This window comes from Falco biarmicus, chromosome 4 (assembly GCF_023638135.1).
Source record: "Falco biarmicus isolate bFalBia1 chromosome 4, bFalBia1.pri, whole genome shotgun sequence".
Classification (NCBI taxonomy): Eukaryota; Metazoa; Chordata; class Aves; order Falconiformes; family Falconidae; genus Falco; species Falco biarmicus.
The window spans coordinates 75,726,429-75,754,388 of NC_079291.1; the positions used below are offsets into that span (position 1 = coordinate 75,726,429).

The 27,960-nt window shown below is 51.5% G+C and overlaps 1 protein-coding gene across 5 annotated transcripts; it reads right to left on the reverse strand.

The window, feature by feature from the left end:
- Positions 1 to 3,290: 3,290 nt before the first annotated feature.
- TEDC2 (tubulin epsilon and delta complex 2) lies at positions 3,291 to 27,720 on the reverse strand. 5 transcript variants are annotated; one of them, XM_056335929.1, is made up of 12 exons: positions 27,563 to 27,720; positions 27,390 to 27,488; positions 27,162 to 27,217; positions 26,548 to 26,682; positions 26,001 to 26,112; positions 24,504 to 24,557; positions 22,451 to 22,535; positions 21,960 to 22,068; positions 21,635 to 21,736; positions 20,987 to 21,198; positions 7,818 to 7,927; positions 3,291 to 6,633 (listed from the first exon to the last, which is right to left on the reverse strand). In XM_056335929.1, the coding sequence occupies exons 1-12, from the start codon at positions 27,586 to 27,588 to the stop codon at positions 6,489 to 6,491; spliced, it is 1,245 nt and encodes a 414-aa protein (XP_056191904.1). In that variant the 5' UTR covers positions 27,589 to 27,720; the 3' UTR covers positions 3,291 to 6,488. The 5 variants fall into 5 exon arrangements, 4 of the variants coding, with proteins under 4 accessions (XP_056191904.1, XP_056191906.1, XP_056191902.1 ...); XM_056335931.1 differs by lacking the exon at positions 26,548 to 26,682; XM_056335927.1 differs by having other exon boundaries at positions 26,001 to 26,682.
- Positions 27,721 to 27,960: the final 240 nt, after the last annotated feature.

A 27,960-nucleotide genomic window follows, 5' to 3' on the forward strand; every position in this document is an offset into this window, starting at 1 on the left:
CTGGTCTCAGAGGGCGGTTAGGGCAAGGTGGGTGACTGACACAGCCAGCAAAACAGAAGAAAAAGGGGATGTGTGCAGAAATGTCATGGGGGAGTTTATAAAAGGTGATGGAGCCCACGGGTCTCATTGTTGGAATGAAAATGGGTTATAGTGGGTAGAGTGCTCCATGGGGCAGCCCATGTCTCCTGCCGGCCACGCATCCCATGGGCTCCTGTTGCAGCCATAAGTCTGTCTGCGCTCAGCGGGGAGGGCTTCGTGGTGATGTCGCCATCCTCCTCTGACAGCAGCATCCCAGCCCGGCAGACCCCTGCTGCGGCGCGTGACGCCAGCCGCTCCTGCCCATCTGCTCCTGCTGCGCTGGTGCCTCGCTGCCGGGCACAGAGCGCTGGGGCTGGCGGCTCCTCCGTCCGCGCTGGAGGAAGGGCAGGGGCAAACCTGCAGCCCTGCAGTGCCATGGGATGTGGCCAGGCATGTCCCCAGCAGCTGTTGAGCACGGTGAGCCCTCTGCTCGTCCTCCCTGCCCGATGCCCTCCCTGGCGCAGGCGTGGGCTGGCCTCCAGTACACCCCAGGTGGTTCAGCATGGGCCCAAATACATTCCCATCCACCACCTGCATGGCTGAACTTGGCCTCTCTGGTGGGGGGTCAGTGGGGGTCCCACCTCCGTATCCACCTCCAGCCAGGAGCACCTGCCTGGGCCTCATGGGTGGGGGACATGGGCTGAGATATTTGTTTTGGACAATCTCAGGACAGCAGAAGGATGGGAAGGGTCATAGCTTCAGGTCTGGGCAAACTTTGCAGCAGCTTTGGCTTTTGAATGCCACCAGCACCTCTCTTGCAATGAGCCCCCCATTCCTCTGCAACGCATTTTATGCTACAGGATCTCTGACATCCTTCCAAACCTCATTGTCCCTAATCCATGCAAAAATCCTGGGGGAAGGTGCTATAAACCCAAACAAGGGCTCGAGCAAGCAGCGGCGAGAGGACCTGAACCAGCCCTTGGAGCTGAGCAGTGGCCTCACCCCTTGCTCCACCAACAGTCCCCACTCGCACCCCTCAGCCTCCCTCTCCCCTCCTGCAGCGGGGACCTTGCCAGGGCCTCGGGGACCTTCCTCGGGGCCACCAGAGCCCTGCCAAGTGCTGCAGCTCCCTCTGCGGGGGGGGGCCCAATTGTAAGTTGCGGCTGTATTTGAGTCAGAGCACTGAGACTCGCTCAGGGTTCCCCGGAGAAGCCGTGGCTGGCTGGGGCATCGCTGCCAGCATGGGAACAGCCCTGGTGTGCGGCGATATTTCTGTGACAGTAAGTCTTCCAAGCACACAGACTTCAGCAAAAACTGCGTTTATTTGGAAAAAAAACTTCCTGTAAGAGCAAAATATTCTGTAATTGTCTATTTGGGGATTCCTAAAGCAACACTAAAGCAATTCCCCTGGGGAGGGGGATGCTGGGTTAGATGGTCTATTGGTAATTTTCGTGTTTCCAAAAGTCTGCCCCCAGAGCCAACTCGGTGCCTGGCATTCAGCCCCTTGTCCTTGCCTGGGAAGACAGAGCTTTCCACACACAGCTAGGAAAAAGAGCTGCTAAAATTTCCATTTGCATTTCCATCCCTTCAAAAAAATAACAAATGTAAGGGGAGTAAATAAATGAGTTTATTAGCCATGAATTCAGCCCAGCTGTCTAGGAGTTACTCACTGTTTTGCTGGCAGCTTTGGACCAGAGCCAAGTAGCCGTGCTTGGCCGTTCCGCACCTCCCCGCACACGTGGACTTGTTTTTAAAGTGCAGGGAATGGTGCCGGGCACCGTTTTGCTGCGGTGGATTTTGGTAAGGATGAAAGTCTCCGGCTGTGCAGGCTTCCCTGCTCCTGGCTGGGGCGGTGGGACCCTCACCAGTGCATCAGGCCGGCCTGCGAGCCGTGCAGGGCCATGGCTTGCTGGGACCTCTGCTGCTGGCTGGGAGAGCAGCTTTGCTTCTTGGACCTGGGAATTTCCAGGCCCAGCTGACTTCTGGAGAAGAAGCAAAAATAAATGTATTTTCTAATCTGTATGGACTTGTTTAGGGAGCTGCAATGCCTGCCTTTTTTTAGGGTGCCCAGGTGCAGCACAGCCCCGCAGCCCTGCATGGGCAGGGGTCACCTCCTCCTCTGGCTGCAGCTGGGCCCCGGCAGAGAGCCAGCAGCACCGCCAGGAGCGGGGACACGGCGCATCCCGGGTCGACGGCATGTGGGCAGACCTCTGGTCCGTGCCCCAGCCCAAAGTCTTGTTCTTTTGCCCAGGAGCCAGCTGGCCAGGTCCTTCCCTGCCGCAGCAGCCAGCCAGTGGGAAAGCTGCAGGTCCCCATGGGGAAGGCGATGTCTGCACCCACCCCACTGCCCGAACATCACGTGGGGATGTCCCCTGTCACAGGGAAACCGGCAGGCACCCGGCCTCCGTGTTAGACTCAGCTCCACCACCGACCACCTCACTGGCAAGGTGATGTTGTTGTGGCTTCATTCCTCCATCAGATGTGCTGGGGTCCTGCAGCAGCCCAGAAAACAGTCTCTCTCTGACTGTCCCTCTGTCACTGTTTCTGAAGGGCTCAGGACTTCAGCCTCTGCAGAAAGAGTAGGAAATAGGAGTTGCCACTGTCCCAGTGAGGACTGGAGACTGGGTATGCTGGGGAGACTCTAGCTCAGAGCCCAGGGAGCTCCATCTCAGCTGCTGGCAGCTAAACCTAGGCAGCCGGAGCAGACTGACATGTCAGCTCAGATAAGAAACCAATGTCAGATTTATTTTAAGGATGCGTATTTTTATTTTTAAGTTTCCCCTTTGTAACGATTCCCAATCTGGTAGCAACAATTTTTAACCCTTCACTTTGATGCAATAAAACTTGTGCTTTTCCTTTTAAGCCTGGTTACTGTTGAAAGGGGGGTTGGGTGGATCTGGCAGAAACAGGGCATGTTGCTGTCACAAAAGCTGAACACGTTAGCGGGGATGAATTGTTGTTATGAAGAAAGCCTTGGGGAGGCTGTCACTGGAGGCAAGCTTAGGGTCCTTAGGGTAAGGGAATGTTCCCGTTACACCGGAAGAGCAGCCTCTGATGGGTGGGATGCAAGAGGCAGGTTATATTGAGGCATGACTTTGGGAAGCAAGCATCTTGGCACAGCCTTTGAACCATCTTTCCTCCCCAAATAACACCTGCCAGGGGAGCGGGGGTCTCTGGCAGGGTGCAAGTCTCCAGCAAGCAGCACTATGTGGGGTGGCACGGCCAGGCAGGGCACCTGGGAGGGTAGGCAGCAAAGCAGACAAAGACTGGTGTTCAAGTGAGCTTTACAGGTTTATTAATTTTTGGTTCTGATCACCTACAAAAGATAAAAGCCGTCTCTTAGCTCCAGATTGCAACAAGACAGCTGCGGCACTGCCTTCCCAGGGCGCTTCCCCCGCTCCTGGAGACAGACGGCTCTGGCTGGCTGTGCTGCAGCTGCGCACCGAGAGCTTCTGCTCCGACACCTCAGCCACGGGGTCTGGGCAACAAGGCCCGCGAGTGAGCCACCTTTCCCCACCACGGTGTGCGGGTGGGAGACCCAGCCTTTCGCCCTGCCACGGGCACCCAGGGCCCAGGCACCCAGAGTGGAGGGTGACTGTCAGTTGCTGCACCCCACGGAACAGCGTCTTGGTGCGCAGTGGGGTGCCTGGGTGGGATGCTTTCTGGAGCCTCTCCAGCTTGCACAGGGAAGGGAACAGCCAGGAAGCTCCCACACATCTGCAATGCCACCAGTGGGGACTTGAGGACAAGGGTGAGATGGCGGTGTTGTCTGCCAGCAAACAGAGAGCCATCAGCTCCCTCCTGCACGCTGCCCAAGGAAGAGCAACACGGGGTGCTGTCAGCAGGGTGGCAAGTTTCGGATCCCTGGGTGCGGTGCTCTGTGAGTGACTGACCATGCAGGTCCTTTTCTCTTCCTCCTTCTGGCTTCTTTGCTGAACAGGGTGTAACTGTCCCGGCCATCTATTCCTGCAGCCCCAAAAAATCACTCAGTGCTCTTTAAGGAGATGAATTTCTCTAGGACTTGCCCTTCAGCCAGTACTTGCATGGTCACAGTCCTGCGGGGGAGCTTACCAGGGTCCGTTCACAGATATAAAACCATTGCAGACAGCAGGAGGGATTTTGCATGTGTAGATCTTACACCAGAAATCAAATTCTATAAAGCTTTTAACAGAAACAGAAGAAAAGATCAGCCTGCATCAGACTTTTTAGCTCAGGACTGGGCAGGGATGGCACTCCAGCTCATCCAGGCTCTCTCTGGGATGGGCTCAGCAAGCTCTCTGGGTGCAGGGAGCAAGGCAATCCAGCTCCAGGGAACCGGATTTCTGGATCAAAAAAGTGTGAGATGTAATGGGCCTGATGCCAGAAATTTTGGGCTGGCTCGCAAGGCTTTCCTCAGGTACAGCCAGACAACCCATCCCTGCATCCTGTTCAGATGGGATTTACTTTGCAGTGCTCGGGGAGAAGGGCTGAGCACTTGAAAAGGGAGATAAATTTATAGCCAGACTGGTGGCTTCAGGCAGTGGTGAGGAGCAAAGTGAGAGCAGAGGAATTTGCAGGCAGCCACAAGCCTGTTTGCTGAAATATTATAGCAAGAAGAAGGAAATAAAAAATGTAATAATAATAATAATAATAATAATAATAATAATAATAATAATAATAATGAGCTGGCACCTCAAACTGTCAATACAGGAGCGCTTTGCTGAGCATCCCTGACGACACACATCACTGAGCACCCCATGGCTGGAAACCACCACTTTGCTTGTCCCGAGATAGGCTGAAACTGCAAACTTCAGCTACACAAACACCCCGAAGCGACGATCAAGCTTCCAAAGAACAGCCCGGGCTTGACGCCTGCTAAACTCATCACCCGCTGCAGAGCCCAGCTGGTCTCTGTAACGCCGCCCCACCTCCTGATTGCTCGTGGAAGGAAAGCTTCGGTCAGAGCTGGGGCTGGAAGCGTCTCTAAACCTCCCAGACTCTGTGGGTGTTTGAACCTCACTTTGCAGGACTGGGACTCTAAGTCCCAGTATCCCAGTATCCCAGGCACGATGGCTCCTGGCCATGCGTGCTGCAGCAAGCAGCAGCTCCCAGGGCTTCCTCCCGGCAGCGGAGTGTGATTTAATTATGGAGGCAGAACCAGTGGGGACAGAGCTGCTGGGAGGGCGGGTGGCATGTGGCATGGCATGCTCGTGGGGGTCCCGAGCCCCCACACTTTGCTCCTGCATGCCCCCCCGCTTGTGGCTTTTGGTCTTACTCACTCCCTTCTGCCACGCATGGAAGGCCTCCAGCTGCCGAGCGGCCGGGAGCGCGGCTGCTCTCTCTGTAGCTCTTGGCACGGGTGCCCATCGCACAGGAGCCGGGGGGGCTGGTTTTGGGGGGCCCCTCTGGGTGCGGGGCCGCCGGGGCAGGGAGCAGCATGGCCACGGAGCGGCCGTGCTGCTCTGGGAGCTGCCGGAGAGGGACCCCGGTGCCCACGCCTCGTGCTTATTTTTTCGGGTAAAGAAAGAGCTCAGAAGCTAAACTCAAAGAATGGGAGCAGGCACTTTGTTTCCAAAAAAGTGGTAAAAATGTATTTGCTCCTTCTTAACGCAACTCCAGCTCCTTCTCCGGTGACAGAATTGCTGTGGGACGCCCCTAGCCGGGGGATCTCCCTGGGCGTCCCAGGCAGAGGGACCCCCTCACGGAGGGGACCTGTCCCCCGGGATGCCATCGGGCTGGCTCTCCCGCACGGTGACGGAACAAGCCCGGTGCGCCCCCCTCGCCGTTCAGCACCCCGCACCGCACCCCAACAGCCCCTGCGCTCCCCGCGCCCCCCGGGCTATGTTCGGCTCCCGACCCCCCCCTTGCCCCCCGTGCTGTCCCCGGGGCTCCAGCACCTCCCGCTGCCTACGGACAGCGCCCCCGCGCCCAGCCCCCCGCATCTCCCCAGTTGTCCTTCCGAAAGTCCCTTTGCCCAGACCCACAGGGGTCCTCGCGGCCGGGGAAGGGACAGTGGTCCCGGTTCCTTCCGACGCCGCGCGGGGGGGTCCCGGCACCGGGCTGGCTGCGGGGCGGGGGCGGACCCGGGTCCCCGCAGGGTGACACGCTCCGTGGGCTCCGCGCTGGTTCCGTGCCGGGCCCGGGCAGGCGGGGGGGGGCCGGGGCGCCGGCGGGGCTCGGTGCGGCGGGGCCGGGCGTCCTGGAGTGCGACGAAGCCGGTGCTGTCACCGCTGCGCCGCGGTGCGCCGGGTGCGGGGGGAAGCAGGGGGCTCCGGGCGGAGCAGAGTCTGCCCCCAGCCCGGGTCATAGGGCTCCCTGCTCCACGGAGACCGGCTCCTGGCGCTGCCGCCTCCGCTGCCTCTCCCACTTGGCCCGCCAGCACACGTAGGCGGCCACCAGCAGGCCCACCCCGAAAATCAAGGTGGCCACCGAGACCACCTTAGCGATGTCCATCTGCGGGCCATTGATGGTGAAGGTGATGCACGTCGCTGCTACGCCGATGACCACGGAGACGATGCCGAAGGGGAAGATGCAGCGGTACCAGGACTTCTCGGTCCCGCCCGTGGCCAGGGCCAGCTTGTTGAGCGTGGCGGTGGAGTCGGTGGCCGCGGCCAGCGGCAGCCCGGGCTTCCCTCCCTGCAGGCAAGTGAGCGAGTTGGACTTGCAGCCCATCATGTTGGCGAGGGACCCCCGGCCCGGCCGGCGCCGGACGCAGCGCTGGGGGGGGGCCGTGCCCACAGGCCACCGGTGCCGGGATGGGGCCGGCGCCTACATGGCTGGGGCCGGGGGCTCGGGCTGCCACGGGCCGGGGGCGCGGCGGCCGCTGCTCTCGCCGCAGGCTCCGACTCCCGGCTCTTTTGCTGCCGGAGCCAGCGGGGAGCGCGGGGCCCGGCGCGGGGATTGGCGGCGGCGGGTGAGCTCATGCCGGTGGGAGGGCGGCCCGGCCCCGCCGCCGTTAACTCCTTCGGGCCCCGAGCGGCACCGCCCGGCGCCCGTTCGCGCTTCGCATCTGCCCGGGCCGGCCGAGGGCGGGCAGCGCTGGGCAGGGCAGCTGGCCCGGCCGCCCCCCGCAGCCCCCCCAGGGTCACGCTGCTGCCGGCAGCCCCCGGGCAGCCCAGCCCAGCGGGGACGGGTAGGGGGGCTCCAGCCGCCCCGCCGCCCCCTCCCCGGGCAGTGCCAGCGGCCTCGCCTCCTTCCGAGCTGCTCTCCCTGTGTCACCCTCCGGCAGCTCTGTCCCCTGCCCCAGGGCTTGGGTGGCCCGCACGGGGAGCCCGCGGCTGGCGCTGGGCTGGAGGAGGCTCGAGGCCGAGACCCCCCGGCGTGGGGGGACGCTGCCAGGACGTAGGGTGACCAGCCAGGGGACCTGGGAGGAAAGGGGCTGGAGCTGAGGCAGGGGAGGATTCGGGAGCCGGTGTGGTCGCTGCCCAGCCCGGGGGGCACGGCGCTAACGGCCCGGGGCTGGGGGGAGCCGGCGCGCTGCGGGCCGGGCTGCGGGGCCGCCTGGGGCCGCTCGGGCACCGGGTACCGCGCTCGTCGCTCCCACCCCCCCGTGCCCAAACCGTGACTACCGAGATGAACCGAACAGCAACACCAGGCACCGGCAGGTAACGCGGCTCCGCAGCTGCTCCGGTGCGGGATCACGCAGTTGCAGCAGCAGCCGCAGCAGGTACGATGCCGCTGCCCGGGGCTCCTGGGCAGGGAGGAGGAGGAGGGGATGGAAGTACAAACAGCCTGGACAGCGCTGAGCACAAAAGCCTCCTGCCCAGCTCTGATTACCAGGAGAGACTTATTTTGTTGTGGGCAAAACCTTTTTGTACCACCTTTCCCATGAGCGGATCAGGCAGACAGGGAGACCGGAGCTGACACAAACAGTTCCCATCTCCACTCGCTTCTCCCGTGCTGGTTGTTTTGGGTTTTTTAATTGGTTTTCCTGAAGGAAAGAGGAAAGGAATGAGCTATCGCAGCAAACGTAAGAGACCTGGAGCCTTTCCCAGGTCAGAGCTTCCCCCAAGCTGATGGGGCCCAGCAGGGTTTCTGCATCAACTGAGAAGAAGCCAAAAATAAGGGAGAAAATCCACATCACAGCAGAAGCAGAGCTGTGCAGTGGCAGAGCGGCCCTGCGGGAAGGTGAAAAGAAGCAGCAGAGCTGATGGGACTAACTCAGGAAAGGGGAGGTTTGGGCGTTAGTACAGACACGGAACATTATCAGCCTTTTTTTGTGGGCACTGCTCTTGCCTACATCACCCCTGGGGAATTCACCCTACTCCAGGGCAGGGGGAGAATAAAGCTGGTTTGAATCAGCCTTTGCACCTCTCCAGACTTGATCTGGAAAGCTGCATGAGACCTGTCAGCATGAGAAGGGAGGTGGCTGGTCTGCAAGAGCCCTGGGACTTCTCCTTGCCCCTAGTTTCTTAGCTAACATCTATAAATAACAAAAGCGGAGGTCTATCAAGTGTCAGATAAATTCCCAGATTTTAGTGAGGCTTTGAGCTCCCATGGTATTGCCCAAGGCAGCCAGCTGCAGGACACCAGCGACCTGAGCACAGAGGTTCTGGCTTTGCAAATCAATAGCACTGGGAAAATGGCTACTGGTAAGTTAGACGTGCACACGGTGCTCCGCAAACTGACTTTTGTTATTTATTCTCCCAATTGCTCATTAGAACGGAGGAGAAGCAGCACAACCCCATGAGTCAACGCCCTTTGAGCAACAAGGACCAAACCCTGCCTTCTTAAGGCTGGTACTTCCCATTACAAGCTCCATCTTCAGTGTTGTGAAGCTTCGTCAGACTTGAAACTGTTCAGGCTTAAATCTTCTGTGCTGAATATCTACCCGAAGTTGAACCTTTGAAGGAAATTTCAGCTAAAGTAGTGCAGCTGTTGCTGAGAGCAGGGTCTGGACGAAAATATGCCAGTGACATACCTGGCAGCTGGCCACTTTCCAAAGTGCTTCTCAAGAAACTGGTGATGTGATGACGCCCCTGAATACAGCTCTAGCCCCCCGAGAGGATGCTGCTACCCACTCAGCCTGCCCTAGCTGGTCCTACCCTGCAACAGTATCCCCACAGCTCCAGCCTCCACTCACCGGGTTGGGAAGGACTCATGGCCTCCATCAAAGCGTGACAGCATTAGTTGGCTGACACCTGTATGAGGGTTTTTTTAAGTGGTGCTGAAGAGCAGCGAATAGCCTTGAAAAAGCAGGAGGTGACAAAACCGAGCTCCAACTGGTTAGAAAAACACGATGCTTTAGCATGCCTGAAGTTCTGATACGTGATGAATTTGAATATTTGACTCGGCAACACTGCTGTGATCCTGCTGTAGCAACCCTGTGCATCTTCTGCATTGCTGCAAACCACTGCACCTGCTAACGTGTTAGCAGCTGCTTAAAATTACGCAGGAGTAAAACTGTATACATTCACATACATATGTATGTGTACATCCATGTATCAAGTCCTCCATATAAACACTGAGACGTAGCTCACCAGATAGTGTTTCCAAGGAAGCAGCAGGCAGCACTGCCGGCACGTCCAACGGAGGACCCTCTAAATAAAACCCCAGAGATGGTTTAAAATAAACCTGTTCTTTAAGTACTGAAAGAGCAGACAGCAGAGGTGCACACCACTAAGCCACCCTGGCTTTGCCACTGCTTTGAAAGGAAAAGCAAAAAGCCTTAGCAGGACCGGGACAGCCCTGCACAGGGATGGGGTCACCTCCAGGAAGCTTCTCACAGCCACATGTAGAAAGCAGCTGGACAACATTGCCCTTCTCCCCTCAAAGAGGCTGGATTCAGGCAAACCTATCTCCCATTTTGCAGTGAGTACCTGTAAAGGTCATAAATATGCTAAAGGAGAGAGTAAGAGGCTTCAGGTTGGGCTGCATGGTATGAGCCCATTTTTTTGGGCACTGAATCTTCCCCCTTCAGTGGGGCTGACAGGCCCCTCCGCCTGGGCGCCCAGCTCCTTCTCCACGCTCCTTCTTCTGCGACTAACGTGAGGGTGTAATTTTCACAGCAGAAATAGAGACCTGCGTGTGTCCTCCTCCCTCTTCCCACAGGAGGAGAGAAAAGCGCAGCTGGGACTGGATGAGTCACGTCTCAGGAGCCGAGATGGATGGCACCCCGCTACACCCCCACCCCCCAAGGGCTCTGCTGCCCTGTCCGGGTGATGGATGGGGCGGCAGCAGCTCTCCCTGCAGCGGGGATGCTGCCCGGGATGCTGGCTGGAGCAGGGCTGCATCCCCACCGAGGGGGGAGAGGCCTTGCAGCCTGGCTCTCAGGGCTACAGCAAAGAGCTGCAGGAAGGAAAGAAAAACCTGGAAAGTGAAACTTGTGTTTAAGAGGAACAGAAAAAGAGCACGGAAGGTTAATTGCTTTGGTAGGCGATGGAAACAGTGTTTGGAGCAAGAAACCCACATTCCTAGGAGGGAAACAGTAGAAGTGAAAAAGGATGAGGAACCCTCTAAACCCTAAACTCTAATCCCTCTAAAACAGATTTATTACTCCATTTTTGAAGTAAGAAAGCCCAGGATCTAATATGATGCTGACCACCGCCAGGGAAGCCTGGGAGGAGCAAGCTGTGGGAGGTGATCCACATGCCCCGGCACTCAGAGCCCAGTGCTGGGGCAGGAGGAAAAAGTTCTATGGTGGGGATCCATAATCGTGTGGGTAACCAGAGACGCTTGACTTTTCAAAGTAGATGTCAGAGCACCAAAATAATTTGTAGATGACACGGAAATGATAAAGTAAAGAATGCAGGGCCAGGATGCAGAGACACCCACACGCCGCTTGCTCTGCTCACGGCTTCACCACACACAGCCCGTCACCTCCGCACACACCAGCTGCCCAGCACGGCCGACACCTCCACCCTGGAGCTATTCCACTGTGTAGAAGAAAGGGTTTGTAGATGACGGAATTATGCCTTATTTTTTCCAGAAACTAGAAGGTAATAGGGCTGGAAACAAGGACAGAAAACAACATATCTTTGGGCAAACAACACCTGGGCAAAGATAATCAAAGATCGTATCTTTTACACAGTTCACATCCCTGCACTAGTCAAAGATGTAAGTTACTCACACGTGCCCACCTCATTTCTCGTTTTTGGGAGATGCAGCTCAATATCCCGGGGTTCAAGCTGTAGAAATCCAGCAAGTGGCAGCCCTAGAGCCTGTGAGAAGTGTGCTCTGAAGTGACCCTCACTCATTTAAACACTAAATACCAACAGACTACATGCATTGACTTATCACACAGAAGAACTGTAAAACACACAAAAAGCAACCCCCCAGTAGTTTGTAAGAACTAAGACATTCCCACAAATTGTTTTTTCTTCCTGTGGCTTTGTGAGGAAATTAATAGTTCTGCTTTTATTTGGCTGGTACGGTGCAGTTCATGCAAGAGCCACACGTTAGATGAAGACTAGGGCAAGAAATACCAAATATTTATTGCACAACTATCCCTCATAATAAACAAACTTTGACTGCAATGAAGAGTTGCAGTGAAACGAGTGGGTGAATTCAGCACCAACAGCCACATGGCCCGTTGCCACAGGTGGTCCAAACCGGGGACTGCGGCTCTCCCGAGCTCTCGGCCACAACTTGAACAGGTTTAACATAGCGTTAAATACAGCCTTGGGCCAGACCCATCCTGCAGGCTGGCAGGAGTTGCCTAAATACAGAGGGGCAGATCTTAAGTGCTAAAAGGCTGCAGGCTCAGAGGAAAGGAGGAATGAGGTGGGAGAGGGAACTGCGACATCTGGGTTTACCAGAGGCGACGGCCATGCCGGGGGGTGCAGCCCCTTCCCAGCACTGGCAGGGTATGGTGCCTGCTCCAAGCCGGAGCTGCGCCATGCTGCAGCGCCTGCACAGTGCGCAGCGCTGGTCGTCACACCGGGGCTGCATCTGGCTGTGGAAACAACCCCGCAAAAACAGCGTTAGGTTTTGAGTAGCTCCATTAATTTTAAGATAAAGAGCAGGGAAGAAACTCCTCACGCAGCAGGAAAGCTTCAGTCAGGAAGCACAGGTGGCCTCTCAGAGTCCGTTTTAAGTTGCTGCGTGCCATGTAAAACTGGAAAATAGGCAGCAAAATATATCAGGAGGCACAATCTTGAGTGTGCTAGTGACCTAAGATGTATTTTCCAGGTCTATGATTCAGTAAAAGGACAAAAAAGAAAGTAAAATAAAGCAGCAACAGCCATCAGGAAGTGTGAGTCTGAAAATAGCAGCCAAGTGTCACCTTGATCCACTCCAACAAAGACTTCTGCAACGGTGACAAGTTGCTAGGTGACATCGCCCTGCTATTTTGGGTCCGTGGCATTACGCTGCATGGTGAGCCCCACTGGAGCATCTCCCAGCACCGACCCCTCAGCACAGGGGAGGAAACCACTGCCAACCTGCCAGAGGAACTTCCAACATGGGGACAGCTTTTGAAATTAGAGATTCATGTGTCTTACAAGAAGGATGATTTCCTGTGGATTCAAATATAGATAGCAGCAGATGGAAAGGAATTATTACATCACCCACCCGGCGGTAGCTACATTCCTGCCCAGCACTGCGCAACGCTGGTGCAGGCTGAGCATGCACAGACCTCCCTTCGCACCTCCTGCTGCTCCTCTCGTCACCCGTCAGCTGACTGTCCCACGTTAGACCACAGCAGATACTCAACACAAACAATACCGAGATGCAGGTATGATGCAGAAACAGGAAAGAACTGTTAATTAGAAGAAAAGCTGATCCACAGCAACTTCGTTGATGCCCTCTGCCCCCAGAGAAGATGCTCCGGATACTCATGCATGGCCAGGCGCTGCCTGGAAAGCTGGACAAGGCACTTAGTCTCACTCATAGGGCATCCACACTAGTTTTAAGGCTCACAGATAAAAAATAAGTCTAGTACGCTAGAATAAGCTATTTCACCGTCATTAATGTTTTTAAAAAAAAAAACCCACAACACAAAATCATGCCACATGCATTGTCATCAGCAACACTCTGAATTACTCTCTATAAATGGAGACTGTGGCACTCACTGCTAGGAGGCAGACGTAGCCATATACAATTCAAATCGTTAATAGTTGGTTCATTCAAACAACTCCATTAAATCTGGTGGGTTTGCTTTTGCAAGGACAGCACAGTCACTGCCAAGAGCTTTGTCACCCTCAAGAAGACTCCAGAACAGTGCAGCGGTGGGTCCTGACAAAACACCATTTAATACCAGACAAAACCAGGTAGTTAGGATTGATAATGGTTGTGCAAGGATTTAGAAAATTTGGCAAATGACATTAAAGTGAGCCTTCCAGGCTCACAGAAACACATGGTTATGTTTAAGTCTGTTTATATGCCCAAACTTGTTAAAATATAAAAAAACCCCTACACCTGATTCATCCCTGCATCCAGTACCTTGAATTCTGTCCCATTATGCAGCCAGCACACAATTGTAATTAGAGCACTGTAGACTATTGATGGTTTCATTAATTTTTTTTAAAGGTAGTTTTCTGTATTTGTGGGCTTTTTTTTTTTTTTTTTTTTTTAAACTCTATCGTTCTTGTGCTCTCTCCTTCTGTGCATCGTGTATCTGGTTGGTACTGAATAATCAGTTCCTCCTGGAGGCAGTGAGAACTGCAGATGCCTTTCAGCTCACACGATGGCACAGAGCTGCCCAACAATTTCAAAAGCAAGATTTACTGCAAACACATCCTATGAGAGATTTCACCTCAAAAAAAAGTGTTTTATATTCTGAAATTTAGAACCTGAAGCAGAAAAAAGACCCAAAAGGGTGAGATCCTCAGATAATGCACTTCTCCAAATTCCAAAGCTGTGCCAGCTGCATCAACAGATGCGGTGCGATAGTTTTAATAAGAGGAAAGAGGATGATGAGGTGCTAGAGGTGCACTGCAACATCGCTTACAATGCAACTTAATTTGCAGTGCGTAAAGCAACCCCACGTCAAAGTCTTACTGACGTGAACATGCGCGTTACATCTCCCTTATTTTCTTCTTGAACTGAAGATAAAAATGAGACTAATGAATTGCTTCCCACTATATCATGCAAGGGCTGAAAAATAGCTCACCGGCAGGCCCTAACACAACTGTGAGTTTGTGGTCCCAGAAACCAGGAGGGAAGATTTCAGACAGGCTTCTCCCCAGGGTCAGTCTCCTCCACTGACTCAGAGGTTGCTTCTGTTTGCCTTTTCCTATCCGAACTCCAGATCCACTTATTATCTTTCTTGTTCTGTCTAAAAATAAGTCAAACATCTCCGTTTGTGTGCCTAAATAGCCCACTGCTGTAATTTCTCGCCTTCTGAAATTACAGGTCAAAACTCACTTTTAATTTTTTTTTTCCCCTCCCATTACCAGATCTTTATATGCTGGCATACGTGGCACACTGCTTCCTGCTCTCTTCTTTCTAACTAGGCTCAGATTAATTTACAAGTGATAGCTTTTTCTTGATTACAATGTTAAAGCCTTTCTTTCTTCACAAATTAAAACCAAGATGATAGATCTTCTTTCTGGATGGTGGCTTTGATGTTACAAAAATAGCATTTGATCTGCATGGAGGATAATAGAAATTTTAATACCTATTTAATGAATTGTTTTCATGTCAGACTGAGTCATGATTAGGGTTTTTGTTTTGTGAGGTTGTTTTTAATGGAAGTGAAGGAGGACTAGGAAGCTTCCAGTGAAACTACATGTTAACTGTGCTAGTCCCAGTGTACATGCTTAAAAAAACAAACCAACAAAACCAAACCAAGATGTTTTGCTCCAGAGGGCAAAAGCAGGCTAATGAGCAAGTGAAATAATATCACTCGACGGTTTACAGATACCAAATGAAGAGCCCCTGATGGCAGATCCACCATCTGCTACAGCCTCTTAGTGACCCCACCTGGCGAGAGAACTTGGGACCAGAAACATGCATCTGCCTGCAAAAAATCCCTGTTGGCCCCTTGTCCTGGCTTTCACAAGGCTATTAAAGCATTTCCAACTCACTGCTTACAGTGTACTGACAGTTACACACAGCAGCATGGCCTGGGGGAGTGCTACACATCCTGCATTACCCTCAGCATGGCTTGCACTCACATGTAACCCAACAGCACTTTCAGATTTATCAGAAGCAGCCAAAATTTCTCAGCAAAGCTTCAGCTGGAAATCCCAACATCACACGGAATTCTGTGACTCAGGGAGAGACTGCATTTGAGTAGGGGAAAATAAAGGATGTGTGTGGAAGACATATAGGTCCCCCCAGTACTTCTACTACAAATACAAGCTTTCTGGATCAGTGTTTTACAGCACCATTGCTTTTCCCAGAAACCCTAGACTGGCATGACAGTGCACTCTGCCCAACAGGTTGCTGATTCAGGTATTAATAAAAACACAACGTAGTCAAGTCTGAAGCATTAAGTAACCTGTTCTCTGGAGCTCACAGAAAGCTCATTTGGAGACTTAACACCAACAGCAAATTTGTTATCTGCAGAGTGAACTGGGAGTTTTCCCCCCAGTTCAACACTTACCATCTTAAACTGCTCGTTGATGCAATTCCCTTGTCCCTCATGTAGCTAATTTGGGTTTGTCTCTCCAAACTGTAACCTGTGCTCCCAGCCCAGGCGGCTGGGGAGTTCTTCATGCCCTTGCCCCATGGGTGGGACCCTGCAGCTTGTGCTGTGTATGCATCATTTCAGCAAGTCACAGGCTGTCACGCTCTATCCCTGCTCACACACTGCTAGACCCCTCAGAAAGGTCGCAAGAGGCAGGGCATTCCTCCACACCAGCCTTGGCAAGACTCAGATTATTTCTGTTTTAGATGAAGAGTATCCCTAAAGCCACACTGTTTAGTCTCTACATGCTGTATCTCCCAAGGAGGGAGCCGTACCAAGTGCTCGGTGGCATGTCTGGTAACATCTGCAGGATAAACCCCTGGAAGGTTTCAATGTGATGAACATCCAGAACTAACCAAGATGACTAGTGCACGCGAAATGCTGCAAGAGGGTCTACTGGTTGCCATGTGCACTAACAGCAGCACTGCCTCTGGCCTTCCACTGGTCACACGTATTTGCAAAAACACAGCAAGCAGAGAAGTTGCAGAGGGGAAGGAAAGGAAGAAGCCAGTGGAAAAGACAAACTGTAGCAGTTGGAAATGCTTAAAGTTACAGATTCTGGAAAGAAAAGAAAAAGCCCTCTCTCCTCCCAGGAACCCAGCTTCACATCCTTCAGTAGTGAAAAATCAAAACCTTTTTAAGACTCTACCACAGGGGAAAAAGAAGGAACAAGGGCTGCTAATCCTCCCTGACCCTCACTGTGCTTTGCCTCAGCTTGTGTTTGCACAACACTACTATCATCTATCGCTTTCCAAAAATAGTGTTCGTTTCCTGTATTTTTGTAATACTATTCCCTGGCATCACAAATACTACCTTTTGTCTTTCTTTTCTCCTCTTCTCAATTTAACGTACCAGTATAGTTTCTTTCTATAACAACGGCACATTTTATAATGAAAAAGACCACCTAATCACTGAGTTAAGTTGCTATTGAATCTTTATCTCTTCAAATAAGTCTTGTGCTATAGCAAAGTGAGTCATTCGAATGATTTAAAGACTTACACATTTATGAAAGTTATAAAACGTCTCTCACATGGTGTAGGAAGAGTAATAAAACCACACTGCACCCAGAGGCACAAAACAACCCAGCTACCTGTCAGTCATCATGCAGGGAGCTGTGCTCCCCTTCTGCACCCCTCCTACAGCGTCAGCTTGCCTTTTGAGCTCATAACAACCCCTGCAAATCCATTTTGGGAGGTTCAGTCTCTTTTGAACAGTCCTTTCACACCTATACAGTCCTTGCTGTGGCAGTGAAGTTACTGCCAATTTACACTGGACTGCTCTGCACAAAGAAGCAGATGCTCCATGACTCATGCAGTGCTTACAGACACAAGTTATGGATAACAACACTATAATTAACAATACCAAATGTCATCTCCAAAATTCAAACATGCAGATGTTTATGCCCATGACATATGACTGTGTTAATTTAGGAGGCAGTGTCTGCTCCTAGGAGCAGCCTTTAATTAACACCTTGCAAGCCTCCAGTACTGTTGACCACAGCGTGGTTTCCCCCTCTCCACAAACCATACAGATGTAGACCATGCAGGACTCCTACACACTGCAGTGGCGAAGAAGGTAGCAAACTCCTGCCCTGATTGCAGACTCCATGGGGAATAAAGTAACATCTACAAAGAACTGAATGCAATGTGATTTTTTAAAAAAAAAAAAAAGTAAGATATGCTGATTTTCATCTATCACGTGAATGACTTAGTGAATTTGAGTGTCAGAAAAGGCCAAACATTCAGAAAAGACACACAACTAACTCCAGCCTTGAAAAAAACAGAAAGGGGGCGTGCGGGTGATGAGCAATGTCAGCACTGCTAAAAGCTAAATCCCCCCGAGCAAACAGTCCTAGTCCAGCTAAGAGATGCAGTGTGATACAAACTGTAGTAAGCAGCAGTACACATTGGTCCTTGCCTAGAAGGGCTTCGAAGTGCTCACAGGCAGAAGTATTCTACTAAAGCTTCAATTGTCACATAGAGATGGCCAGGGGATTTGGGGATCACATGCAAAACCCTAAGATGCAGGAGGAACTGCAGCTGGAATTTTCCCATGGTGACAAGGTCAGAATTGCCACAGAATCTGTGTTTCCTATCGCCAGGCAAGACATTGCGTTAGTCCCTCTGGAAGACTGCGCCTCCAGCAGCTACTGGCGCAGGTTCAGCAGCACGGCAAAGGGCTGAGTGCCACCTGCTGGGCTGCTTCACCCGCTCCCTCCTGCCGCGGCTGGATTCCCCGACATCTCTCAAATGCAGATAGCCCAACCCTCCTTAGACTCTTGTCTCAGGCACGATCGCCAGGTAAGATGACATAGCAGCAACATTTCAGTTACAGGCTAGGTTTAAGTCCTTACAAAAGGAGCCTGGCGGGTCATGAAGCTGCCTGAAGGGGCCCTGCCTTGAGCAGCCAGTGATGTGACTGACAGGCTGATGGGAAGGGACTGCTGCAGCTGCACAGCAACCCAAGCACCAGCCCAGATCAGAGCAGGTACCCGCAAACCAGAGCTGTTCTGTAAAAGGCACTACTGCACGTGGCCTGGGCAGCTGTGGATAAAGACATCGAAAACACCGTTAGTCAGTGAATATTAGTGACCACTATAACGCTGGTTACATGCCAATTGGTGAACAGAGTAATAGGGAAGCAGCAGCTCAGGTTCTCTGTATTTTCAGGTGCTGGAAGGCTGTGCCCCACCATACTGCGGCTATCTGATCAGTATAAATCATGTTTTATTGCCTGCTACACTGTCTGCATATAGAAGCCTAGCGTCTCAGTGCAACAGCCAAGAATCTAGAGCTAGCCAGAGAGACTGACCTTGGAAGAAAATCCAAAACCAGTGTCTGTGAGGCCCTGAAGGGGCTTCACAAAACCTCAGAGTTAGCAGGTCATAAAAGTGATAGAAAAGAAAAAAAAAATCCAAACCACTGAAATTTAGTTGGACAAACAGGCAGAGTAAAAAAGTTAATAGAAAAAATTTATTGCTTAAAACTGTCTCTGGCCATGTTAACGTCAGTAGGAGGTTCCCACCAGATCAGTCTGCCAGCTCATCTCTCACCAGCACAGGGAATCGCCTGCCTCCCTCACAGAGCTGTGTGTATATCGCCCGATACAGCTGAGCTGCAGAGGTCTCCGGGTAGAGCCTGGACTCCAGGACAGGCAGGAGTTCTGCCATCATGACCTGAGCAGGAGCAAAGAAGACACGTCACCAGAGCCAGCATGCGCTTTCAGAATTACATGAAATGAAGCAGCTGCATAAAAAGTGAAATCTAACCAGAGCAGTATGACTAATAACATGCTAATTGATAGACAGATACTTTCTTTTGTCATATTTAACAAAGGCAGAGTTGTTCATCCTCTGCTCATCAAGTACACCAGCAGCCACCCAGTGCAGTGAGATAAACAGCAGTGCTTTGCCTCTGCTGCAAAGATGGCCCAGTGCTGGGATGACATCAGTTGCAAGAAGCTGATGTTGATTCAAGATCTCTGCAACCACACAGCGAAGTGCTTACTCACCCAATGGTAAATTGAAAGGTAAGTTCAACCCTCATGACTGTTCTTGTCACCTCCCAGCTGGGCCATATTAATCCAAGAGAGACAATAAGTGGCCAACTCCAGCCCAAACGGAACAAAGCTGCATGCCCCCCCCAGCAGCACAGGCTACAGAGGATGCTAAAGCTGTCCAACACTCCCCAACCTGGCCTCTGGTCTATTAAGCCTAGCTTGTGATCTCAGTCCACGCTGTGAAACAACCCACTGGCCTGCTGCAACATCATGAACAGCTCAAAGCTCTGGGACTATGACTGTGACTGATAAACTCTGCACAGGTCATCTTCCAGTCAAAGGACAGAAGTTAGCCTTTAGTGCCTCACTCTTGAATTAATGCTCAGAAGGAGATTTTGCCTGGGATTTTTTTTTTTTAGCTGGCACCAGCTAATGGAAGCCTGAGCAGTTTGCACATTAAAAACCCACAGAGCCTACTGTGCACACTGCCTTCCCAGAAGAAGACCGGATAACAAACTGCATGTGCTAGTCACCTCCCTCAAAGCATTTTTCAGTGGTGGAAATAAAGGAAGACCCAAACAGAACAGAGTATCTGCAGGGGGTTTCCTTTCCTGTTCTCTACAAGTCTCTGCACAGAGACACAGAAACAGGACACAGCCACTATATCTCTAGTAAGAGTCAAGAGCTGCAGACATGAAAGCTACCTAAGGGGAAAGCTGACACATGAAGGAGCACTACATTGCTCTGCTTCCTAAGAGAGACACCATTCTCTTTTTCATCTGCCTGGTCTGCTCCCAATGCATAAGAATAGAGGAAACAGGCCTTCACCAGCAGACAGGCTAAGAGCTACCAGGACTTTCTATGATTCTTGGCATTCCTCCATGGAAAGGCAATGGACAGGCCTGGCCCACAAATACATACATCCTTTTCTCAGGGTATTTATTTGGTACCAAGCCCATTCACTTCACCTGACCCTAGAATCTCATCCTGCACACACTGCACAGAGCTGCTTCAGGGACTCAGAGCTCACCCAGTACAAAGCACCTATTTAGATACAAGCGCAGAGGAAATGGAGTCAGTTGACAAAGCATCAGGCTTCAGTTACTACTGCATTTTGCGGAGATAAAAATAAAAAACATCATAACCCATAATTCAGGATTATAGTGCTAAAGTCCCATTTGAAGACAGGCTGCAATCTATCTTTAGCCACAGGGAGGAGTGTGGCCAGTTATGAATAACTCCTCTGTGGTTTACAGAAAAAATTACTTCTCCAAAGCCTCTATCATTCAGGTCAATGGCAAAGGTTACGTCAAAGGAGTAGACATGACTTCACACACCTTCTCTGCCCTTTGCTGCTGTTCATTGAGGAAAGCAAACTATCCCTGTGCAGCAGGCACTCTGCTCAGACTGGTGGAGAGACTGACCTCCTACTGTGTTCTTACAGGCAGTCTCTCAGAACGGTAAACATTAAGATTAGCAGCACAGTGGTTTGAGATTTAAAAGGAAAGCAAAAGAAAGCAGAGGAGTTCACTAGGCAGTGGTCATGTAGCAGAGAATAAGAGCGCAGGTGCCCTAATGGGACTGTAAAGACCTGCCAAAAAAGGGTCTTCAGGCACTACCAACAACATCCTCCGCTGCCAAACTCTGAAAGAGTAGCTAAGAAAAAAAAAAACAAAACCAGGAAAGAGTCCTTTAAATGCCTGACTGTACTCTAGCCTTAACAGAAAAACATACATCTATTCATCTACAAAGCAAGCAAGGCACTGATGGGACTTGAACACGAGACACAAACATAGAAACATCACTGGGAAAGCTTGCTGCACTGCTTCCCCCCCACCAAGACCACATATACCAGCTGTTGTCCCACAGTTGCCCTTTTCCTTCCCTACTCCAGAAGCACTAACACTTTTTAAGACTCACCTTTTGTAAGGCAATTTCTTGGTGCAGCATTGAGACTTTTAGCTTCAAGGCAAACAGGTCCCTCAGCTCCTGGAAACTGGAGTAGCAAAGGAGAGGCACAGCCAGCATGCCTGCACTGTCACACATCTGCCCCCTGGGAGGAATACAGGCTGGGGAGCAGCTTCCAGCATCCCCAGTGCAGTCTGGGCACAGGCTCATCTGGGACTCCACAGCTGCCAGAGTTGAAGAATTGGCAGGAGACAAAAATATACAAGTTAAATCTGTACTTGCAGAATTTGTGATCTACTTGCTGTTCCTAAAAGTGAATGACTAATGACATTGTATTAGTCAGGGTAAGCTCCTCACACATGGCACAATCAGGACATCTTGAGCTACAGCATGCAGTCTTCCCTATCTCTCAACAGCTCCCTCACTAGCCCTCCTGAACAGCAGCAGTTAAAGTCCCAAGCCTCTCCTGAACACAGATGGTGACAAACAGATACCGTGGCTTTGTTTGCCACCAGAAAATTTTTACTTGTTATATCACCATTAAAAACAACCAGGAGAAAAATTACATTGATCCACACTTTCTGCACACAGATGGCAAACTACTGTTCAAGCACAGCTGGCCACATTCATACCTGACTACAAAACCAGGGACTGGCTCACCTGTTCGCAGAAGCTGCAGCTTATGCAGACACTGGGAAACTGTGGTTTGCAAACTCTCCAAGGTTAGAAGGCTTTCATACTCTCTTTGCAGAGTGGGATGGTCTAGAAGACAAGCAAAGGAAAACCAGCAGGCATGAGCATACTGAAACCTTCCTCCTGAATACCAGTTTCTAGAGTGGCCTCGGGTTCACAAGCCCTCATTTTAGGCAGAGAATGTTCCTGTCCCTCACATCCAGCACACACCAACACCACATGGAAACAGAGCCCACTGAAATCATCCTTATTCCACCTTCTGTCCCCTCCATCCCCCTTTTTTCCTCCTTACCTGCAGACTCAGCTTCCACATGCTGACTCAGAAGGGCAGGGATGTCCTGGAGGACCTTTAACTCCTCCTCTATTTCTGCAGGACTGAAGGCAGGCATCGGGGAACAAAACTCAAACAGCAGCAGCTTAAGGAAGGTTTCACACCACCAGCTCTGTGCACTACCCTGAGCCCCGGGCCAGGCTAGCTGGAAGCGGGGGCTGCAGAAGAGGGCAAGCAGCCCGTGAAGTGGCATTGCAGGGGAAAGGCAAGGACAGCACAGCTGTGTATGGCATGTTTGCCTTGTGGCCTTGTTTGTCTGGATCAACAATTTTATGACTGCTCAAGAGCTGCACTATGGCAAAAATACCAATTCCTAGAGACCCAGCTTGAACCCCTGTTATTGGAGGCATAACTCTCGCCAGATGGGAGCACGCTGCAGAGCGGCTGCACCCAGTGCCTGCTGTACCGTACCACGTGCTTGTGGAAGGGCATGGCAAGCTGAGAAAGGATACAGTTGTCTGGATCCCCTCTATAAAACGGTTCCTTGCAGCTGCTGCTTCTACACTTGTTTGGCAGAGATGACATCTCTTCCATGCCCTGAAAATTCAAAAGGGACAGGAGCTGGAGAATTTATGCTCCATTGTACGCAGGCTCACACTGAGCTGCAACGTGTGACACTCCAATATGCCAGTGCTTCAAATACAAGCATCTTCCTCTCCCCTCTCTTTCACAGGTTATTTGCTAGCTGTTCCCCCATTTTTGAAGCTGGTATTAGACCAATAAGGACACCTGGAGAAAGCATGAGACACTGCAAAACACCTGTTATTTTTCTCAACTTGTTTTGACAGGAAGGATTTACAGCCATCAGAAAACGGACGACACATTTCTATAAGCAGGATGCAAACTTGCAGCACATCATAGTTTTGTTGCGTCACCCTACCTACGTTTTTATCCCACAGGGAACAACAAATTTTCCCTTCCTTTCTTGAGGGGTAAGCTATGTGCATTTCTGTACATTTACTCTGTTAGTAAATATGTACAGAAAGAAGAGCAGACAGGACAAATTCTCACCCTAGTTTTTACCACAGTGATTCCTTCATATGCCAAACTTCTTCAAGACTCTCCTTTGTATAAAAATTAAAAAAAAAAAAGTATTAAAGTGGCATGTTTGGCAAGAATCATGACAGCAGCATGCCAGTATCAGGGTCGCAAAAATATAGAGGTTTAAGGACGGACAACATCATGAGTAAGCTGACCAGGCCCTTGTCCAGCTCTTAAAAGGAAGTGTTACACAAATGATACCACTACCAGAGCAGTGCATTTCACTTACAGAATTCAACATCCCCACCGATGCAGAACCCATAATATCCTTTATTTAAAGGACTGCTTTAAAGAGCCAGAGCATCTCAGCCAGTCTCCCAAAACCTGCCGCAATAAGTGAGAGCTATCAGGAAGAAGTTTAAAATAGCTACACAGTGCATGACTGTCTAACCCAAGTGTGCTTGTGCCTTCTCTCCATCCAAACGGATCTTTTAAATCATGATAGAAACTGCAGTTTTCAGAAACACATTATGCAAAGAAATAGCAAGGTTAATGGAATAGAAAAGAACAGAAGTTATCAGGCAAGATACATTCTCTCTATAAGGGGTCTTTACAGCAAAGGTTATTTTCAATCTGTCACTGAGTTGGAAGTAACAGTGAAGAGTGTAAAATTACATCAGAGTGATTAGAATACCGAAAGGCTCAATTTACAAGTGAAAATTAAGGGAATCATGTCTTTACAACTTGCTGAAGGGCAAGTACAAATTGGCGTCTGACAAATGACAGTTCCCAAGAGGAGGAGGAATTCTTGAGGGTAGCACAAGGAGCTATAGCTAGATTTAAGATAGGGTTTAAGCAAAATATCTGTAAAAAACACATAATGAGAGATCTGCTGAATTATGGCAAGATTTCTCAAAGGAAATGGGGGGAAACCCTTCCAGAGGGCTGGGGAATGGACTAAAGCACCAAGTTCACCAGAAACTCATCCACCCGCACCATCAGTGCACTAACATTGTAATTGGCTCTATTTAAGAGTTCATCAGCAGGAATCAGCTTCAAACTAACACAGCCATGGTGCTTCCAAGCTAGAGAGGTGCCCCAGCAGGAGCAGTTCAGGTCAGCAACTGGTTGGGAAACTTTCATTGCACAGGATATACAGGCACACACCCCACAGGGTCTCCTGCCTTCAACAAGTATACAGTATCAGCAGAGACTTCTGCAGCACTGCTAAACCCACAACTACAGCACTCCAGTACTTTCACAACTCAGGATTAACAGGGATTGGCACTCTGAAAACAAAAGTAACATCAGTGATTAGAGTAACATGAAAACATACTCAGAAACAGCTTCGCAGAGACACACTGTATCAGACCACTCCTGCTCTGAGTTCAGGCCCCACACACGGTGGGGTCAGTGCCTCTCCCCTGTGACCCATACAGCAGTCAGGTCTCCCCTGTCTGACCCCCCTCTCACAGCTCTTAAGTAAAGGGAAGTTCTGGACTGGACTAATCAGGCTGGGCTTACCTGGAATTCCTGGAATAGGCTTTCCTGTAGGGAAGAGGTAGCTTCAGCTGGCATCTGCAAAACAAGAGAAGCATCAATCCTGACTGACTGAGAGCAGCAGAGCTATGTCTTCAAACACAGAAAATGGCATTTTGTCTAAATTTGAAATTAATTTAGCTCTAATAGAAGATGTCAGCAACCCTGGAGATTGAATCCACCACTGCCTTCAGCCTGTCCTCAAGGAAGGAGGATCAGTCATTTCCACAAGCGTCACTGAGCTGACTTGGGAGAGCTCCTGTACCTCACCACCAGCCATCAGAGTTCATCCAAGGTGAGAAGCTGGGAACAAAGCCCTGACAAGGCAGAGTACAAACATGGAAACAACACGTTCAGGGAAGCTGATCAATACAGACACGAGCATAAGCAGATCACCCCAACTCTATTGCCATACCTGAGCATGACAATGCAACTTTGCTTAGCACCTTATGACACTCAAAGAAATGGGAAAGAGACATTTCAGTTTCCACTGGGAATATGTATCTTAACCCTGAAGCAGAATAATCCCTAACTTGTTATTGCAAAAATATGTGGGTTGGCAGTTATAGTCAGTCACATGGAGACTATGAACGCAAGACCACAGTCGGTATTTTAAGTAAATAAGCATTTGAATCCAGATTCCTGTTCCTCCAGCAACTGTCACTCAGCATTCTGTGTCCATTCCAACACCACGATACAGTGATAATTTCCTCCCTGCACAGACACAAGAGTTGGGTTGTGGCAGCTGAGAACTATTTCTCAACATTTTCCAGGGACAGGCAGGCAAGCATCAGATATGAACATCACTGTGTCTTTAAGCAAAGAATACACAGAAAAGAATATAGAAATTATTTAAACAGGGCAGATTAGTCTGAATGCAAAGCCAATCTTCTAAGTATTGTTTTACCACTTTTCCACACAGAATCTCAGTAACATCCACTTAATAAATCTTCTTACAGCAAACACTTGAAACAACTGCATTCTAGTTAATAGTGATCTGTGTAGTTACATGGGCAGCATCTTACAAATTGAAGGGAACAGTATTAAACCCAGATGCCATCTCTCCAAACAGCATTGAGGGGGGGGAGTATATAATATGCACTGCATATTATCATTGTGTAAAAAAAAAATAAAATAAAATTCAGTAAGCTATAATAGGAAGTGCACTCAAAGGAAAACTAAGGCTCAAAAAGCTCTACAGAAACAGCTTTCCAAAACAGTCATGGGGCCTATGAAATATCAGAAGTCTTAATTAAAAGCCTTTCAGTCCCACCCATCCAAGAGTAAGCCCTTAAAATAAAAACACTTTTTCAATCACCATAGAGGCTCTAAAACTGTAAAGGAACCTTCTTCTTGAGAAGAATCTGAGCAGCAGTGAAACCAAGCTAGGTCCTACAGAGCAGTAGGAGAGACCAGACTTTACAGGTCCGCTAGTCAGCGTCAAGCGGACTAAGACAGAGGTGCCCATCTCTCAGTACTTACCCTTTTTCTTGCAGGGTGACTGTCCGAGGTGAGGTGCTCCTTCCCAACGCACTTTCAGCTGTAGGGTCCTCCTTTTTGCTGGGCTTTTGCAGGGAACCACAACTTTTCTTCCCTGCATCAAATAACCACTGGCCAACAGCTAGAGAGTTCTTTCCCCCAGCCGAATCCCCTACAGCAAAGCTTTGCTGCTCATTCTGGACAGATCTGGACAAGCCAGGTGTCTTTTGGCGTTCAGCTGGAGCACAGACCTCTCTGTCACCGGCACTGACTACTGTCCTATGACTCCTTCCTTGTTTGCAATGCACCCTTTTTGAGGAGCTGCTCCCAGTTGTCCTGGGACCTTGAGAAACACATTTGGCTGGGGCCTTCCTTTGCAGTTTTTTCACATCTAGGTCAGTCCTATAAGGAGCTCTTAGCTGGTATAGAGAGGGTTTCTTCAAAGAGGCAGGCTTTTTGCTTACAGCTCTCACCTTTGTGCTCTCAGAAACATCCTCAACAGGTACAGGCACTTGCTGCTTTTCATCATTTTTGGAAGCAGGTCCCTCACCTACAGATTTCTCTCCTGTAGCTCCCTGGACCTCTAATGGAGTTTTCAAGATGCTTTTCCTGACTTTCAGTGCCTTCTCTAAGGCCTTGTTTAGCAGTTCCAGCTCCTCCAGCTCCTTGGGTGAAGGCCTGTTCTCTGCAAGAGGAGAAGACTTATTAGAAGGTCCAAACCGGGATCTTCCCCATGTATCTCTAAACTAACTTGCTTTTCCAGGTGCCACAGAAGGAAAGCTGAACCCACTGAATGGTGCAGTGGGTATTTTGGCCATACTCCCACAAAACTAGAGGATGCAGGCAGGCTTGCAAAAAGCCTTGAAAGCCCAGGGTGGATGTGAGTCACAAGAGGAGCCAGTTCTCCCGAGTCAACCACTCCTTGGTCAACAAGTGACAGTCACCACACCTCAGTCAGGCCTGCAGACACTTCGTCACTGGCTTTGGTTACCATGGCACAAACCCAAGCTAACGCCAAGGAGGAAAGTGGGAGGAAAAAAGTAGAGGGGGGCTTCAAGTCGCTGCAGAGCACGGGAAGGGCTTCTGCCCCCGGAGCCGGCTCACCCCCGGCAGGCCCAGGGCCCGTGTGATGAGGAGCCAGCAGGCCGGGCGGGGAGCGCTCACCGTGTCCGCCGCTGGAGCCGGTACCTGGCTGCGACCGCTCCTCTTCCTCGCTGCCCCTACGGGGGGAGAAACAGGGCGCCGAGGGGCAGCATTGCCGCCCGCCGCCGGGCTCGGCCTCCCCCGCCTCCGGGGCGGCTGCGGGGACACAAGGCCCGCCGGCCGCTCCCCCGCTCCCCGGCCCAGGGCCTCCCTACGCAGCCCGCAGGCAGGGGCCGGGCCCACACTCACCAGTGCCGCAGGAGGTCCCGGCTCCGCGCCGCCCGCCGCTCCAGCTCCCGCCGCCGCTCCGCGCCTTCGCCCAGCGCCGCCACCAGCGCCGCCGCCAACCTGCAAGGCCCAGCACCGTCAGCGACCCGCGGAGGCTTGCAGTAGGCCCAGCCCCCGCCGCCGCCCGCGCTCACCGCCGGCCGCGGCCCGCAGGCAGCATGGGCCGCCGCCGCCCGGCCTGGCCGGGTCCTGCCCGTTGCAGCGGGCCGCTCTGCGCGCCGCCGCCCGCGCCGGCTCCTTATCGCCCTGCCAGGACCTGCGGGGCGGCGCGCGGCTCTGCGCTCGGCCGGGAGGCTGCTGAGGAGAAAGGGCGGGAGCGGCCCCGCGGCTGGGGGACTCCGGCAGCCCGCTCCGCCCGCAGCCCTGGGCTTTGGGGGCCGTAGCACCGGGCTTTGGGGTATTTTGTGCCCGCCCTGGGGCGGGCGGCAGAATGCCGGAGGCGCCTAGCCCTGGAGAAACCGTTTTTTTCCTCAGGTGGGTTCAGCGCTTCCCTCTCCCCCCCTCTGAGGGGCGCCGGCCAGCCCCCGGGAGG

Excerpts from the sequence above, each read along its gene's own strand:
- TEDC2 (XM_056335927.1), bottom strand. The coding sequence starts at position 27,588 with ATGCTGCCTGCGGGCCGCGGCCGGCG. Across the intron at positions 24,558-26,000 it reads GTCACCCTGCAAGAAAAAGG|ATGCCAGCTGAAGCTACCTC; the intron begins GTAAGTACTGAG and ends CTTGTTTTGCAG. Across the intron at positions 22,069-22,450 it reads TAGAGGGGATCCAGACAACT|TTTTGTTCCCCGATGCCTGC; the intron begins GTATCCTTTCTC and ends CTGCTGTTTGAG.